Source organism: Centropristis striata, chromosome 5 (genome assembly GCF_030273125.1).
Source record: "Centropristis striata isolate RG_2023a ecotype Rhode Island chromosome 5, C.striata_1.0, whole genome shotgun sequence".
Classification (NCBI taxonomy): Eukaryota; Metazoa; Chordata; class Actinopteri; order Perciformes; family Serranidae; genus Centropristis; species Centropristis striata.
The window spans coordinates 30,336,347-30,355,582 of record NC_081521.1 but is presented as its reverse complement, the minus strand read 5'-3'; the positions used below and the strand labels follow the sequence as shown (position 1 = coordinate 30,355,582).

General features: G+C 38.6%; 1 protein-coding gene across 1 annotated transcript; it reads left to right on the top strand.

Annotated features, from left to right (window-relative positions):
• The first annotated feature begins 262 nt into the window (after window positions 1–262).
• Window positions 263–5,757, top strand: zfp64 (zinc finger protein 64 homolog (mouse)). Its single transcript, XM_059332294.1, has 7 exons — window positions 263–487; window positions 1,704–2,010; window positions 2,176–2,334; window positions 2,434–2,580; window positions 2,756–2,818; window positions 2,907–3,158; window positions 3,249–5,757. Exons 2-7 carry the CDS (start codon window positions 1,989–1,991, stop codon window positions 4,649–4,651), a joined length of 2,046 nt encoding a protein of 681 aa, XP_059188277.1. The 5' UTR covers window positions 263–487; window positions 1,704–1,988; the 3' UTR covers window positions 4,652–5,757.
• Window positions 5,758–19,236: the final 13,479 nt, after the last annotated feature.

Sequence of the window (19,236 nt, the reverse complement as noted above, 5' to 3'; positions counted from 1 at the left end):
TTAGGCCAACGTTGGTAGGCAGGTAGTTAGACATTACTTTTATGGTTCAACAAACGAAAAGTTTGTGTATGTATGGTAGCTTGGCTATTGTGGGCCTTCTCAGCGGACTTCCAGTACGACAGGCGGCAGTAATGTTAACATACCGGAACGGTCTTGCTAGGATTTTTAGAAACGAAGAAAATATCGTAATTGCAAGAATAGTTTTTACTAAGAGCATGATGCTAAATGCTAAAAAAAAATCTAGTTGTAGTCTTGTAAATAGTTACCCTGCAAGATTCACAGTCTGTCTAAAATCTCAGTCTGGGACTAAAAACTCTAAACTCTTGTCTTTAGATGTGAGCAGGTGTGAGTTGATAATTTTCCGAGAGTCTTTTCCAAATATTTACAAATGTTTCTGGTGTAGAGGTAGCATAAGAAGAACTAAACAACATTCTCCGGACAGAAGTGGCCGAGTGGCTCTTCACAACAACGGTCATGCTGCGTTCAGGTACTCGTAAATAACCTATGACTCCAGTGTTAATGACTAAAGATTTGCTTCTTTTTCACTCTTGTAGATTAAGTATGAACTTTTCGGATGATTTACGTATTTTATCATTTATAATTAAAGTAAAGTGTAATGGTTAAACAAACAAAAAGTTTGTGTATGCATGGTAGCTTGGCTATTTGTAACGGTCATGCTGCATTCAGGTACTCGTAAAAACCCTATTACTCGAGTGTCATTTACTAAAGATTTGCTTCTTTTTCACTCTTGTAGATTAAGAATGAACATTTGGGATGCTTTCCGTATTGTATACCTTATAATTAAAGTAAAGCCTTCTTATTCGACTTCCACTACGGCAGTTTTATAGGATATTATGACATAATGTTTAGCCTCCAACCTGAGAAGAGAAAGAAAAGAGTTTTAGGACAATAATTTAAATTTGGGAAAATATTTCATTTAATTGAAAGGGGAAAAGCTATTCTGTTTGATGTGTGTCCAAATGAAATAATACTATACACATAATAAATACAATTCAAAAAGATCTATATTTCTATGAATATTTATGTAGCTGCCTTTATTTTTGATTTAGGCTACCATTTGGTGTGGTAATTATTGTTTCATTTCTGTTTGTTGTGACTCGCTCGGTTGTTTTGATGTTGTCAGCTGAACTTTTTTTTTTTGCTATTAAGACATAACTCTTTAGTTTACTTAAATGATAAATATGGGCTGCTTGACATTTCTTAAGAAAACAAACTAAAAACATTTTTAAAACAAAAATACACAATTTTTATCATACTGTTTTCCCTGCTTAGTTGTGGTCATTTTGAAGTATATATATATATATATATATATCTTTATTCAAAACGGTTCAACTGTTTACATGCAATCAAAAGAAACATAAGAATCACTCAAATACAGATGAAGCATTAAGAAAATACGGAATAAAGCAACAAAACAAAAAAATAACATAAAATAACAAACATAAATAACTAATAACTAACATAAAATAAGTTAGGTAGAAATAAAAATGTTGGTATATGACACTAAGTTCACTTCATGCATTCATTCAGTTTATATTTTTTAATGTGGAACAGAAAGAAAGAAAAAAGAATAAGAAAAAATACATTAACGTCTTTATCGCTGTAATCATGTCAACCAAATATAATATTTCTTTAATAAAAAGCAAAATCTGATCAAATGACGTTTGTATTTTCTCCCACAGTTGTAAAGGCATCACGTGACGTCACACGGACAAAACGCATGCTTATGCCGCTGCCGTAAACACAGCGCAGCGTGTCGTAAAACCGATTGTATCAGTGTTGTCAGAGAAGTAAACTGTTATTGCCATTTCTATCCAACCCGCGGTACATTTCTTGTTTCGAAATGTGATAAAAGTTGTTCGGGCTGCGTCTCCACTCGAGCCGGTGCAGTTTAACAACATGGTGGACGTCGTGTCGGCTTCGAGGAGCCAGAAGATGAGTTGATCCCCAGCGAAACAAGCTCGAAAATGGCAACATACAACGCCGAAGGTAAAGGAAAACAGTCTTGAGGATAGAAAGATGCCTAACTAAACCCCATCTATAACATCCTTATCATTGTTTTGCGTTGTAATGTTGCAGCCAGTTTCATATACGACTTCCTATTGAAATCATGGGTTCCTGCTTTGTGTTTTCTTCCTTCTGATGTCGGTGCAGGATATTCTATTGAGGTGGAGGTGGGCCCAGACATCCATATCTGTGGACTCTGCAAGCAGCAGTATAATAATTTCGACGTTTTTCTCGCCCATAAGCAAAATGGATGCTCCCTACCAACCTCTGACACACCAGCTACCACTGCAACAGCAAATTTCACAGGTAAAATAAACAATATTCTTTTGGTTTTGTTGTCATGAACCTGCATGTAGACTTTCACTTTACAGTCTGTTTGTCCCATGTCAAAAATGTCCTGCTCAGATTCCAGCCGTGAGTGTTTTTTCGAGGAAACCTACCAGACCTGTGTCGTGAGAGGTGTCAAAAAGATCCTGACCAAAGCACAGAAAACACCTTCCAAAAAATTAAAACCTTCCCTGGCTTCAAAGAGACACAGCTGCTGTTTTTCAGGTCGGTGCCTCTCGCCGTTTACGACCGCAACACATTCCTTCTTTTTTCGGCTGCCAAGCAGGGAAAGCAGTGCTTCCTGCCAAGCCCCATGTCATTATGTTTTATTTATTTAGGACACTTTTAAATTAATTTTCCGACACACCTTGTAAAAAGCGCTGTTTCTGTTGATCTCCAGGCTGCACTTTTAAGACGCAGTATGGACAGAAAGACATGGAGCGGCATCTCAAAACCCACACAGGTACGTCAGAAGCCCTGCACATGTGATTATATGTTGCACTTCAGAATCAGATGTTAATACAAGTTATTGTTTTTAATACACCATCAAGGTGAGAAGCCGTTTGAGTGTGAGCTGTGCCACAAGCGCTTCAGTCGGCGGGACAAGCTCAACATGCACAGCCGCTCTCACACAGGCGAGAAGCCACACAAGTGTAAACACTGTCCCTATGCAGCGGCAGACAGCAGCAGTTTGAAGAAGCACCTGCGTATCCACTATGACGAACGGCCTTTTAAATGCCAGATCTGTCCTTACGCCAGCCGCAACTCCAGCCAACTCACCGTCCACCTCCGCTCACACACTGGTAGGTAGTGACAAATGTCAGCAACTGTGGGATGATGTTGTTTTGTAGACTGCACTATAAGTCATTTTATTTATTTTACTTCGTTCCAAGGGGATGCACCTTTCCAATGCCAACAGTGTGATGCAAAGTTCAAAATCAACTCAGACCTGAAGAGGCACATCCGGATCCACTCTGGTGAAAAACCTTACAAGTGTGACTTCTGTGAATACCGCTGCGCCATGAAGGGCAACCTGAAATCTCACATTCAGATCAAACATGGCACAGACAACTCGTTCCACTGTGGGCACTGTGATTTCCAGTGTGCCAGCAAGAACGCTCTGCGCCAACACACGCGAGAACACCAACCCACTCAGCCCATCCAGTGTTCCAAGTGCAATTACTCCTGTGCCAGCAAGGGGGCGCTCAAAGTCCACGAGAGGATCCACTCTGAGGAGCGCCCCTTTAAATGTGACTTCTGCAACTTTGCGTCCAAGCAGCGCAGCAACCTAGTCATCCACAAAAAGAAGTGCCACTCAGATAAGCCTGAAAAAGGCAGCGGCGGTGGGAAAGGAGGCAAGGGGGGTGGGAAAAGTGGAGGAGGTGATTCTCCAAAACCTGTCGGCTCCAGATATCGGGCCAAACTAGAGGCAGCTCGAGCTTTCTGCTGTGACTCGTGCAACGCTTCCTTTGTGAGGGAAGACTCCCTGCGGAGCCACAAGAAGCAGCACAGAGACACTCAGAATGTGTTGCAACTGCAGCTTGCCACCCCGTCGGACACAGTCAACTTGGTCACAACGTCACAGAACACCCAGCTCGGAGTTCCTATCACATCTGACTCAATGGCTCCTTACAGCAGTGCACAGCTCAAAATCATCGTCTCTCACCCTCTGGGCCAGGAGATTCCACCTGGTGTGGATCCACATAAGACCAACATGGTCCTGCTTAGCCCAGGAAGCCAGGACATGGTTGTCAACTCCATGATCCAGCAGGTCAACCTGCTCACGCCTATGCAACCCCTCGGGTCGACCCAGACTGGAGAAGCCACCCTCCAACCCCAGGCGGTTCTGTTGACTGAGCTCAGCCCGGACGACCCAAACAACCCGCTGCAACAGGCCATGCTGCAGACCGCCATAACCGCTCAGAACTCCGTCAGTGGCTCGCAGACTTTCATCACGACGTGTTCTGAGCTGGAAGGCCTCAATGCCTTGATTCAGGAGGGCGGCACAGAGGTTACAGTGGTGACAGAAGGGAACACCGCCATGGTGACCGCGGCGACTCCGCCTGACATGGTGTGTGGTCCATCGGGGGACATGTCCAAGCAGGCGATGACAGTTAAGGGCATGCAGAGTGACTTACCCTGTGAGGAAAGTACGTTACTGGTGCCAAACATCAGCCTGGGCAGCCAGAATGTGGTCATTCACGGCGTTCCACTGATAGTTCAGAGTGCAACTGAGCAGCTTTCTACACACACACTCTACTCAGATACACACACACTGGAGGGTATCCCACAATGAGTGGAGGTTTTAGTGTGTTTTTCATGAAAATAAAAAGACTTTAACTGCATCATAAGCTATTTCTCTACCAGTATAAACTCTTAGGCTTAACGGTTACGTATGTGCAGGCCATTAACAGTAACTGCTTTCTTTTCTAGCAATTTAATCATTAACCACTGAAGTATCAATACTGTTCACATTGGAGATATAGTTGTTTTAGTTTTCAGATTTTAGAATAAGTCATTGTTGTTGTAGCGTAATAATTAAATTGAGAACGTCGTCATTGAATAACTTTTAAATACTAAAGTTAATCATAAAGATATGATTTTGCATACATTCTTGATGGCATCAAAATTTAAATTGATTTTGTTTCTAATTAAGAAACAGTTATGTTTTTCCAGGCATCATGTTTAGGGGGAAAAAGTCTGAATAGTGAAGAATAAAGCCTGAAACAACTGGACACAACTTGAAATTGAATGAATGTGTTTGTGTTGTGCATTTCTCCAGCTTGGCCATTAGGTGGCAGCAGTGTGATGCGATAAAGAGTGGCATTTACTCTGAAATTGTGGAGTATTGCAGTGCTTTAGTATTGATCCTACATATTCTGTATATGTAGCTTCTTCTTTCTTTCTTTTTTGGGAATTGAACATTTTTCAAGTCCTCATTTTGAATCTAGGAAGTAAAAGTTATTTGTAGAAACCGGACTCCATACCAAGGTCTCAGTTTCTAAAAGCCAAGTTGCTCTCCTGATAGATTTTTCAATAAAGTGCCTGTTTTGCTCGTGGTTATCTATTATTGTGGCCATTTTTTACACTCAGACTTCAGCACTTAGTATTTGCAGAGTGAAGGCTGCACCTGAATAGGTCTTTCCTATGAACAGATGACCATTGATTTCTTTCCTGTCCCTCAGCACTAATGGCTCTGCTGATGCAGACTCTGGCTCAGCATGGCTACAGACTCGGATGAAGTTGTTTGATGGAGGACTCTTAGCCAGAAATGAAGTTTCACCTCACAGTTGGTTTGTGTGGAAAAAGGGGACATGGTACTGCTAGAATAGGAGTATAAGAACTGTACCCCGTTTGTTACTGAAACAGGTTGTGACATTAAATTGTACGTATTTTAAATAACACATTTTTATGCTTTTTATTATGTTCCAGAATGAGTGGCAGTAAATTTACATTGTATACATTTTGTTCATGTGAAACTATCAGGTGTATAATGTAACAAAGTACATTTACTCATGTATTTAAGTACAATTTAGAGATATTCTTCTTGAGTACTGCCATTTCATGCTGTTTTTTTTTATAAATTTAAATTCCTTAATTACTACTAGTTACAGGTAAAGGAATAGTTGGTAATTTTGAGAAATATTTGTTGAGGAAATTGATGCCAGTGTCAAATATGAAGCTGCAAAACTGCAGCTCGTTAGTTTTAAACCAGATATTTTTATCTATGAATCTAACTTTGCACAGAGTCCTGTTTCCAGTCTTTATGATAAGCTAAGCTAACTGTTGGCTGGCTGTAGCTTTTCAGGTATGAGAATGACTGAGAATTGGCCTATCTTTTCATCTTACTCTCTGAATGAAAGCGAATAGGTGTGTTTTCCAAAATTTCAAACGCGTTCTTTTGGATTTCTCTTGCAATACATATAAGTGAAATAAATAAGATGCATTGTTGCAGATTAAACCATGAAAAATTAGCCAAACTTCAACATGAGAATGCTGTTTACAAAATCACTGATGTAGTATGTCACACAAGTCTTTCTGCTGCACAATTTTACTTTATTATACTTTATTAGCCCACAATTTGCTCATAATACTTTCATACTTTTGTGCTTTTACTTTAGTAAGAGATCTGATATTTCTTTCACCACCAAAGTGAATACAGAATGACTACTAAGCATAAGCATATCTCCTCTTCAGTGAGAAAATTAAGAGAATGTTGGTTAATACAACTTTTAAATTCAAAAGTCACAATAAATACTAACACTAAATAACTAACAAATACTTCACATGTAAAGGAGAAGTGAATGGTGAAAAATATAAGCCATAAAGGGCAACTTATTTTGATTCTTTTGTGGGTCCAGACTCGGATAAGTTATGCCCTTCCATTGTCAGGATCTGCACTTGAGCTCACATTTATATTATAATCACAGCAGTGATCGCTGGTGTCAGCAGTGACCCTTCTGAACATTGCGTGTGATTCAAAGTCTTGTCGTCTGATCTTTAGGTGGAATCGCTAAAAAAAAAAAAGGTTCCTGAAATTCCATTATGTATGAAGATGAGCGTTTGTGGGGAAAAAAGGAAGAAGTGCTCTCTGGTGTATGTCTTTGATCTATTATCTAACAGACTTCCAGGCCCTAATCCTGAGCACCCTTGAGGAGGAGCACACACACACCCCCTCCACATGCGACGACATGGGTGAGCTAAGTGCTTCTTCTTCTGAGTTACATCTTTAGAGCTTAAAATATTGTCGTCAAGCAGATCTTAATTTACTTTGTGTGGGTTTTTGGTTGAATAATGAATGAATATGTCACAATATTTTAAGCACTTAGCTTTTATTAAGAAAAGAAAATCATTCATTCTGTCATAAATTTTACATTTTTTCTTTTGTTAAAAGTTGCTTTTTTCTGAGCGTTTTAAACAGACCTTTTGATACTGTATGACACTACTTCTTCTCAGTTCCTTCCTTCCTGTGTTTGAGATGTTTCAGCCTTTGAATGGGGTCATAAATGTCTCCCCAAGAAGCAATTTCCACTCACAGCTGCTTAAAGAAATTGTAAGTTGTGATGCATTCCTTCTGGACATAAACAGATCCAGAGGGCACCAAGTGACACAAAGACAACAAGCAGAAACAGATTAGAGCTACAGGTACTTTAAATAGTGTGAAAATGTCAAAAAGCTGTATATTTAAAAAAAAAAAAAAAAAAAAAAACCTTTATTGAATTTAGTATTTCGGTTCATTTCTTTCATCAGAGGTGGGTATAAATCGTTGGGACAGCCACTGAGTGCAAACTGTTTCTCCCACTGGGTGCAATCTGTCACCTACAACAATACATTTCTGACCTTTGCTTTGTTTACACACAATTTGCTATCCCATCAGTAAATGGCATTGAATGCTTTAATGAAATTAACTGATTGGCAAAGTATTGATATGGATTTGTTTTCCAGTGCAGGCGTCTTTTCACTGTGACACTATTGACATCTTAAGTGAGTTTTGATTTTTTGAGGGGACACTGGAGGCTTTTATCTTGTCTCTGTTCAATTCTTTTCATCTGTGTGATAGAAATACAACACGATAGAGCTAATTGATCAGCCTTTTTTACAGCCGTGTAACAAAAAGACACTTTAATTTGCCTTTCTGAATGCATCGTGATTATTTGCGAAGACATTATTAGGCTATTGTAGCATCCAAGCGTAGAATCAATAGCCTAACTTTATGGCAAATTCTAGTTTTAAGAGGCTTTGTGTCATATTTTTCATGCACAGTTTAAAGTGATCGCCTGCTTAAATCTATATATTAACGTCTTCTTGCCCATCCGTTTTACTTCCCCACAATTTCTTAAAAAGCTTTGTCACCTTTTTTGTGGCATTCATTTGGCTTTTGGGTTTTAGGGTGTTGTTTTTTGTCTATCCTGGGTTGTCAGGAAGCATTACCCCGACAGGCTCTTTTGTTGTTGTTTCTTTAAGATTGAAAGCAGCAGTTAAAACCAGTCCTCGGGGGCAGGAAAAATAAGTATAATTTTGAGCCAATAGGCATGGCTGCAGTGAGAGCTCCAAAGCCCATAAAAGTCCTTTGATGGACAAAAGCATGCTACAGTATCTCCTGCCCTCCAATACTGAGCCACTGCCTTTTATAACAATGTCCTTTATAACGATGTGAGTTTCACCATTTAGCAATGAGCGCTGAGTGTGATCTCGTGAATGCAAATAAGCAGCTATCAGCTTTTGTGGTTCAGCAACAAAGACATTTAGCCATTGTTTCCCTGGCCTGTTTCTGTGCCACTAACCCGAAACAAATGAATGTTTGCATGGTTTTGACTGTGCGCATGGTGCCATGTATTGAAGCTGGAACAAACGCTCAATTGTTTCTTTTATTCCATTTTTTTTTGTGGGATGCAAGTTGTGTTGGAGACACTGGCTAAAGTGTTAGCCTTGTGCCATCAGGTTGAGCTCTGCAGGGATGAGGGATCTGTTTTTATGCTCAGTTTTGTGGCAGCCTCTGATCGTTCTCACACGTCAGCATGTTGCTTTGTGTTTGTAGTGCAGGACAGTCACTTTTTGTCTGGTTCTACATTTGCTTTCATGGCCAAGCCTATCATTTGAGAGGGATAATTTTGCATGCATTCATTTTCTTGTGAAGAACTGGAATGTGAAATAAAGATTCAGATGGATGTGGTTCTGTAGGGTTGTGTGGATATTTACTGTGACGTCATACTTTATTTAATTTCCCAGCAAATAAATAAGGTGTAAGCAGCTGGTGGGATCTACAACTCAAACATTTACCTTTTAAATTAATTTGTATGTTGTATCTCCACTGTTAGAATAGTGTCCCAGTCAAACAAACCTATTTACAATTTTAGAAATTCCTCTGGTTTCAACAGATGGCCATGAGCAAGCAAAATATTTTCTTTGTTCACACATGCCTTATCCTAAGAAAACAAACATGATGGAAATCTGATCTTTACAGATGCAAGCCATTGTTGTGTGTGTGTGTGTGTGTGTGTGTGTGTGTGTGTGTGTGTGTGTGTGTGCGCTAAAGTCTGTTTACTCTTCCTGCTTTCAAAGCTCTTAATGCACACAGATACTGCTGCTGCCAAATTCATTCTTATGCAATCTGAAAACATTTTTAAAAAATCACAAGTGATTATGGAGCAATTAGAAAAGCTGGTGTGAGTATTATGGATTGTTGTTAATACTCAAAAGATTAATGCAGCAATGTTTTTGGATCACCTTTACAGGAAAGTTTATATAAAGTATTTTAGTCATGTTTGTTTGTAGCAACTCTTGAATCATAAACAATGTGAGAAAATATATTTACTCATGGAAACAGAACATTCTAAGCCTCTTAACCGCTATGGTTTGGTTCTTCAGGTACTATTAGTATAAACGCTTTTCATTGCTGGAGATGATTCAGTCCACTGAAGGACTCAGACCCAGGAAATGTTGTTGTTTTCATTTTGATATGGTTTCTCACGAATGGAGAGAGGGGATGATGTGGAGCAGAGAGAGAAGATAAGATCAAGGCTGTACTTTCATCAGTATTACTATTAGCATAACTTGTGTGGTTACAAACTGAGTCACTTCTATTTTTTGTTGTTACCAGTAAAGAGAAATTGAGCCTCCACCCATATTCACATTGGCTCTTTTTTTCCCTTTTGCTCCCTTAAAAGGGCATTTCACCCCGAAATCAAAACTACATTTTTTTTTTATAGAGTTGCAGGGGGTTGGAGATAACTGGACATAGTGACTAAATAAGTGTTTTTAAAAACTCTTTCCAGATCAAGTGACCTATTAAATTTAGATGATCCAGTTTCATGTAGGAACTATATAAGAAAAAATATAGCTCCTCCATGAAGCTGCTCACTACAAAGATCTGTGGATTATCTTGAGAAGGCAAGTCGTGATTTCTGGAAAGAGACATTGCTGTGGATTATTTTAAATGTATTTTTTTGGAGCTTTGAGCAAACAAAGTGGCTTCTGCTTCCACTATATTGGAGAGAAGGTAGACTAGAGTAGAATAATAAATAGCACTACAGGTATGAGAAAAAAAATATTTTTTTGATTTGGAGTTTTACTGTCCGTTTAAGGTGCCTCTTCATTTGATGCATTAATTTTTAAGTCTTAATCAGTTGTTTTCATACTATTTCTTATCCTTTATCCTTTATTATTATTATTATTATTATTATTATTATTATTATTATAGTCTTGCAAGATGACATCATTTTGATATGATGAAAAAGATTTTTTTGGGCTTTTAACAAAACAAAAATTCAGCAAATATGTACAAAAGCAATTTACATAGAGAATACATACACACATATTATATTATATCCCTATTTATCTCTCATCCCTTTAAGCACCTCGAGCAAAGTGAAAAAATTGTTCCATCATATTGGAGAGAAAGCCGATATCTCCAATACTGAGCAACTCACACCAAAAATATCTAGATTGATAAATAGTACGATAGTTAAGAGAAAAAAATGTGTATTTTTGATTTTGGGCTGACCTGTCCCTTTAAATGAAGTCCTCTCACTGCCACCATAATGTCCACCCAACCCCATGATCTAAGTCATAGCCTGTCCATATTTGCTGTTTGTTTGACCCCATAAGGCCACTAACCCTGGCTGATCCTTCATCTGAGGACAAAGCTTATGTTTGCTGTGACATCATAAATGCCTGTGCAGAGAAAACAATGGCTGATGAATTCAGCGGGAGCCGGGCACAGTGGACAGCAGAAACAGAAAGAGAGGTGGCCCGAAACTTCCAGTGTCATGGAAAGTTTTTTTTAGGCAAGAACCCACACCTTGGCCAAACACACAGATTGCTCCCAAAATGAGGGGAAGCTGTAGTGTGGAGGGATCGGATTACAGGTGGTTGTTTTAGAGACAGTGGCAGGGAGGGACGCAGCATTGCCGGGATCATCAGGTTATAACACTAAATGTTTATATGAAGCTTTGTGACTGCTGGAGACAGTCAGAGATGGAGCTCTGCTCCTTGGGGAAGAAAGACGCTTTGTTTTTATAGGCTGCCTGGAATGTGTTGAGAACTGTGGACATCTGCTTTATTAGCATATGTGATTCCACCCCCAGCTATGAATCTGCTGGTGGTCTGATAATGTGTGTGATATCTGTAAATATGCACTCTGTAAATGATTGATGCCATTTAATGAATAGGCTGAGTCATATTTGAGCAATTTATATTTTAATCTGCACCTGAAACAGAGGAAATAGGTTTTCTTAAGTGCATCTTTTTGAATGCAAGGAGTGTTTTTTTGTTTTGTTTTTTCAAAAGCACCACACAGAGATTAGCACTATATGAATGTGTGGAGCTGCAAAGTTTTAGTCTGGCTCTCCTGGAGCTTATTGTGGTGTGAAAATTCCTCAGAGTCATTCTCAGGTCATTACAGATGCATCCCACCCATGCACTCATACTGGCTCATGGATTACCATTTTCTTTGTTAGGCTAATTGCATTATTGTGGCTTTTTCTTTTTTTTTTCAAATCAAGTAGGGGGTTTGTGGGCCTATCTATGAATGTACAATCACTTATGGATGAGATTTATTTCCTTCAAATGTAAATGAAATAGTCTTTTCTAAGGACACTAAAGGTTTTTGATGGCTTTTTCAAGATTTTTTCTTAAAATCAAGAGAATATTTGTTGGTGAATGTCTTTTTTATAAGCTAGGGTTTTTTAGTCAAGACTAATCCTGCCTTCTGCTTCCATATAAAGTGCAGTAAAGTATATATATATATATATATATATAACTTCATGCCAGGTAATTAATTAGTTTATGAATGATGCACCATTTCTCAGAAAACCTGCTGATAAAGATCACACGCCATGTCTCTTCAGACAGATTTGATCTATTAAATAGACCAGGCCCGTGTAACCCAACACCTTTTAGGGAATGCACTCAATCAAGCCTATTGTTTCTGCTCACATACAGTTCCCTCTGTGAGATAAGTATGGCCTGGCCTCAGAGATAACAACAATGCCTTAAAAGCATGGATGAGACGTTCACTGTCAACACCTCAGTGTGTGAGGATCCTGACCAGATTTATGTCTTAGTTTAGCTCAGTCAACTGGTCATCAGAGTGTAAGAAAATGATTATAATTAACAACCTGTATGGACGTTCCATTACGGCAGTGAGTCTGCAGAGGCCATTGTTTGTAATATCACATTACCCCTGACTAATATTCAGACGATTAGTCAGGATGTAATGAGGTGAGCCGGTGACTGTGGTGTGATCGCAATTTGATGAGGGCGGCTTCTGAATGGGGCTGCATAAATATTAAGGCACAGAGGATGTGAGTCAGGACAGAGGGAATCCAGTTCGTTGGGCCATTATTTGAGTTGAAAGGAAGGAGAGGAAGTTGGTTTGAAGATTTGTCACCAGCAGATCTCTCTGTTTTTAGGAAGGGGGTGGGCTCTGCACAGCTCAGGAATGTGGGAAAAAAACCCTGGGTGTTGGGAGGTTTTTCATAAATAACTTGTCTAACTAGTCAGCAGATTCTGTGTGCGTTGAACTGTTTAACAGTTGTTAAAATTATTCAAATAGTGTTCTCTGATATTTATTGCACTTTATGTATTGCATCATCACATCACAATGCCTCATAAAGCCTTTTTGTGTTTGACACCTAAATAAGCTGCATTTATGTCTGGAGCAACAGGTTTTCTCAAAAGAGCAACAGGTTAATCAGAAACTGACTCTTTAGTTGTGTGTTATGTCATCTATTTGGCTCATTATTTAATTTTTAAGACTTTTGACAGCATCTACATCCCTGCTAAAAGCTCATTTGAGACAGTTGTCCTCCTCAGACACTCATCACCGGCGGTGGGAGGCTGATATATCCATCTGCGCCGCTAATCCTTGACAACTGTGCCCCTCTGGCACCATATCCGTTGCACTGCTGGTTGTGTGATACAATAGACTCCCCTCCTTTGTCCTTGAAATTGTTTTAATTGGCCCCACGGCGGGGGTTGGGGTGGCAAACATAAGACTTGACTCAATAGGATTGACAAAATCACAGGAGCATGATACTACAGGCGTGGAGATGACGGACGCGTTTGAAACTGTCCATCTGTAATAAAAAAGAATAAAAGTGACGGATCTGGAATAAGCACAGGCTTTTAATCACAATAAATGAGTCAAATTAACTTTGGGCTTCGGCAACATAAATACAGATGAATTGGAAATTCCTAGATCTGAATCATAAAGTCGTCTAAATATCCTATCCTATTTAACTTATTAGAAGATGTGAATGATTAATGAATACAAAGTAATGTGAACATCCCGCAAGCTATTTATGTGGCCAGCAATAAATATTTCTTGAGTGAAAAACCTGCTGCAAAACACAATGACCCAAAAACCCCAAAACCTCAATTGTCACTTGCAGCCCTTATTGCAAAACTAAAAACCTGTTGTGCCTGCTGGGCCTTGTTTCACTAAACAAATGCATAGTAGGTGTGTAGGTGTGTAGGTGTGTGCGTGTGCGTGAACATGCACGTGTAAGATCCAATAAGCTGCAGCCACATGCATTTGCTTGTCCCAATGCCCGCATTTGCAGCCATTTGGACCTCCCAGCAGTCGGCCAGCCAGCCCTACCAACAAGAGGTGACAAGAAGCCAAATCTTTACGTGATCCAGGAGGATCATGTGACCTCTAAAAGGCCACGATAATCCAATATCCATGTCTGTTGTGCAGGACACCTTCTATTGGAGAGTTGGTTGGAGGAACCTCTGTGGAATGCCAGTCGTAGCACCAATGGGGGAGGAACAGCTGTAATTTTGAGTCAGACAACAAAACTCACTATGGGTGAAACATGGAGGCCAAAAACTTAGTTTGGCCTTTTATGTAAATGCTAATACCCCCCTTCAAAATGAAGCTCTCCCAAGTCAAACACACCCATCCCCCTCAAGTTCTCCTCCTCTCTCCTGCCCCATGGGAGGAGGGGTGGTGCAGAGAGAGAGAGGGAGAGATCCCAAACCATCTGAATCCCTTTTAACTAAGTGGTCAGAGAGGAGTAAGGGCAATTATTCCACCATGATGCATTCCTTTTCAAAAGAGGATACCATCACTGTTCAACACATGGAATGCAAGCTGTGTTATGGGCACTGAAGGCATGTCACATCCTCCAACTGCCTACCAAAAAACTAAGAGCCATGCATCCGAAACAGCAAAACAGGTGCTCACAAAGGCATTAAGTGCTGCATGCACAGTGGGGAACAAAATATGTGGGGGAAACTGGTTACATGTAAATGCTTTTACAATATGCTTAGTGTGGTTATTTACTGAGCTGATTACTGATTTACTGCACACTGAAGGCTAATTCATCAAACAGACAAGTAGATGTATGTTAGAGGGAAATTTCAATCATAATCTGCAAATTAACATGTGTAGGGATGCAAGAAATGATCACCATACTCTGATTTTACTAATTTTATTCCATGGATTCATTTATAATTAGTGCATAATGATTTGATTTTTGGTGCAGCTGTAGATCAACAGAAGGGGTTTAATATAGATTATATAACATAACATAACATATATTTTGTACTATTTCACAGTAGCTGAACATATTTGTGTTGTTGAGGTTATATTTTCTCTCACTCATGCTGCAGGTCAGTTTCCTATAAACAAAAGCCTAATGATGAAAAATACAGCTGTGGGACGTTTGTATGGAGAAGGCTACAATTAACAAAGATTAATAATGGTGTTTTGTGATGAAGCCCCTCCTCATACTCAGCAGTCCCTCAGGCAAAAGTTCTGTGAGAAAAAAAGTGTTTGTTTATTTTCACCCTTCATAGTCATGCTGATTATAAGAAACTGGAGACGTTGCATTCTTGTCTGCATGGAATTTCAAGTGTTTTTTCCCCCCGTCACCTTTCATCAGCAGTTCATTGAAACAGGGACAAAAGAAGCCATGTTGGTTTTTATCAGACAAAATGATGAAGACACTGCATGTATTTTTAAATGTTTGATCAATACATTTTACCTTTAATGAAAGAAGTATCCAGATATTTTACTTTGTTACAAGTAAAAGCTCTCATTTAAAATGCTATATAAATACTACATAAAAGTACACAATTATTGACATCAAGTTTAAAGTACCTACAATGCAGAATAAGCCATTTCAGAATTATATATCAGGCTATATTACTGGTTTATAATATATATGTATTCATGTTTACATCGCTAATGTTGCAGCAGGTTTGGTATTATTTATATTTTATAATAATCTAAATTTGCAAGTAACTCAGTTTGAAATAAATGTAGTGGAGTAAAAGTATAAAGTGCCAAAAATGGAAATACTAAAGTAAAGTAGCTCAAAATTAAACTTAAGTACATTATTTGTGTAAATGTACTTAATTACATTCTACATTATGCTTCTACTGATCAACGTTTTTGATTCTGTTCACCTTAAATTTGCTCAAATTCATACATAGATACACCATAAAGGAAAACTTCACTACCCCAAATTATCTTTTTTATATCAATTGCTCACCTTGTGTTACTTTTAAATGATGAACACAACTTGTTTTTCTGTTATTCCTCTTCAATGAAGAAAGAATCTAAAAACAGAGAATTTTCTTGGCCAATTGAATTAAATGGGTTCGGCATTACATACAGCAACAGTCTATCAATCAATCAGTCAATCAAATGTTATTTATATAGCACCCTTCAAACAAATCAAATGTAGTTCAAAGTGCTTTACAGATTGAAATAAAAAAATGATAACATAGAAAAGGACATGGAGACCAATGCACACTGAGTAATAAAATATGAGAAGGTTATAAGTTATATAACCTATAAGTTATAACCTATTCAAAATAAACAATAAAATAGAGGTAAAATAGAGAGAAAAAACAATAAATACAGTATAAACCATAAAATTGTGATGATAAGATAATATGAGTATTAATAAGAAACTACATAAAAGCCAGAATAAAAAGGTTTTTACTTTAAGTTTAAAGAATCAATTTACAAACTCCCAAACAACTCGTGCAGTAAAATCTAAGCCTTATTTAAGTTTTAGCAAATGCATGTGTTTTGGAGTTAGTGACAGAAAAGGTTTTCTTCATAAATTCCCGGTAACACGGGGTGAGCAATTGATCTACAAATGATAATTTAGGGGGTGAAGTATTCTTTTAAAAGAAAATAATTAAACACACTTTATTTGGTTAAAGATTTGAGTGTTGTGTGGCCTCACTCCCCACACCCCACCTGTAGCTTGTGCAGTATTGATTGCTCCTTCGAGGTCCACTTCATCAGCGGTGTTTAATGGAGCTCATCGTCCCCTACCAATTCTCTCACCATTTCCTCTGAAACTGGACACTTCTGCCGATGTTTCATCCAGCAGCACCTTTCTTAGGAAGCGACTGGAGCATGGAGCGAGAGCTTTAACACTTCTTCTTAAAAGAAAGAGTAAGACAATGAGTGTAAGACAAATTTCCAGCGTAGCAGCTGTGTGGTGGAAAACACTTGCCTTTGTCCAGTTCTTCCCACAGTCAAATAGGGGCTGTCATATGCCGAGCATTTGTTTGACTGTTTCAGATGGGTTTTTGAATGCATGTGGGGTGGAACCAAACACATTCTTATGTGTGTGAAAGTCACAGGGTATAAAGACAGATGTAGCCCTGCTCGGCTCCTGTTCTCCTAACTCATCTGTGATGTTCTTTGCTTAAAGTTAGATGACAAAAAATCAATACAACTTTCAGGTCTAACCTCTACGTCAAAAAAGTGAAGCCAGTGTAGAAATGTTTAAATCTGCATTACTTCTACTGGCCAGCAGGGGGCAACTCCACTGGTTGCAAAAAGAAGCCCAATTATATGAAAGTCAGTGAGAAAATTACTCTACTTTTCACTTGATTTATTACCTTAGTAAACATTTTCTAAATTGTTCTATGGTCTGAATCTCTATAATGGGACTACTTTGGAGTTTTTACCCTTTCATAGTGTGTTTTCTCTTCATGCAAGTTGATTGTAACATTTTGGTCACATAAAAATGTCTTATTTGGGGATTTGTTTGTACTAAACAACACTGTGGTATCACTGTTTATTTTATGGATGCACCTTGCTCACTAAGATAGTGTTAGCATTAGCTGTTAACAGCAGATTTATGGCTCCCGATCTGTTCTGCGAATGCGCTGGTTCCAAAAAACAAAGATGCAAAAAGCCAAAATGTCAAACTCAAGGCTTCAAAACTGGAGTGTAGAACAGGTGACATCATGGTAGCTTTGACCTCTTCTTTAACACCATTTATGGTCTGTACAGTATATAAGAAGATACCAGCTTAGCATAAAGACTGGAAACAGTCAGAAACCAGTATGTTCTCCCTCCCAACTCATCAGATACAGCGTATGTATGAGACTTCGTTTTTTATTGACTGTAATGTTAACTGTTATATTTGAATAATTATAAGAAGGCAGATAGTAAATGTGTTTTTCTCCAGTGTAGCTTTCGTCTTTCCCACAGACAGACCTGAGACAGCGTAGTTTGGTTTGTCTTCCCACAGAAGTTATCATGTTTAGGCTTTGTAAGTCATAGATACACACACACATTGTGTATCACAATCTTCGAACGAGACTTGGACAGCTGTTTGCCTGTCCACGTCATTGGTAACTGGCCAATAGAATTTGGTTGTGTGTAAGTCCAATTTCTGGAGGATAAAATTTGAATTATTACAGAAATCAGGGCTCATTCTGACTAGGATCCTGCGAGAGCTATGTCAGTCTCAGACAAGAGCTGCATAACTTTACCTGTGACCTAAATAAAAAGCCTGCATCCAGTCTTTTTTTTCTCCGGTGTGTGTTTGCTCTTTGGCTTCCAATCTACCGACCTGAGACCTTTACAATTCCCATTTGCATTAAAAATCAACGTTTAGGGTAAATAAGTTAACATAAATAGTGAAAGGATTGTTTTATTGCTTAAAGTTAACCAGATGACCACAGAAGTTTATTTTGAAAAGCCACTATGCTTGTAACAAATAGGAAATGACTCACCGTCCCAGACACGTCCAAACTGGACACAAAAGGGTTCCATTCAAGGGGAAGAACAACCTGCCTATGTTCACCTTTAAAGACATATTATTATCTTTATTTTATTGTTTTGTTGTGCATGTTGACCTAGGCTAGTTGTCTCTCCATGTTTCCAGTCTCTGCGCTAATAAGATGTCAAACTTGACTCCTTGACGTATTCACAATTTTAACAGTTGAAAGAGACTAACAAGTTGCCTCTGCATGCCAGACTGGCCCTTACACTGCATGTTACAGATATCTGTTCTTTGGCCTTTCTGACACTTGCCTTTTATTATTGTTTTGTGTTTCAAACTGGTCGTTGTGTTTTTATTGTGTTTCTATAGTTTTGCACTTTATGGCCTTTGTGTTCTATGGTTTTGGCCTTTTTTTTTTATTGTGCAGCACTTCTGTTTTTTAAATGTCCATCATAAATAAGTTTGGATTTGGATTTTGACACTAGTCAGTGTGTGTATCTCATACCAAACATGCCAGTGTCTGTATCATGTTAGCAGGCAGATTCTATGTGCTGACACACAGACAGCAGTTAGCTAAATGTGTCTGTGTGATAAGTCCAACCCGAGCCTTTCATCCTCTGGACATTCGGACGGAGACACAGACAGGTCAGGGTTAATGACAGGCTGTCATTGCACCTTTAATGTACTATGTGTTGAGTAAAGGCCGTTTATGGATAATGGTTTTGGATTGAAAAGATAAATCCAAAATCTTACACTTTGAAGGATTTTGATCATTCCAATGTTGATGAAAAACTTCAAGTTGTAGCTAAATTCTCACTGATTGATATTGAGATGGTTCTTCATTTTTGATGAATTTACCTCAAATCATAAACCACAAAAGTGAATTAATATT

Bases quoted from the DNA above. Each gene is read 5' to 3' on its own strand.
- zfp64 (XM_059332294.1), top strand. From the start codon at position 1,989: ATGGCAACATACAACGCCGAAG. The intron at 2,581-2,755 runs GTCGGTGCCTCT...GTTGATCTCCAG, and splicing joins ACACAGCTGCTGTTTTTCAG to GCTGCACTTTTAAGACGCAG. The intron at 2,819-2,906 runs GTACGTCAGAAG...TACACCATCAAG, and splicing joins GCATCTCAAAACCCACACAG to GTGAGAAGCCGTTTGAGTGT.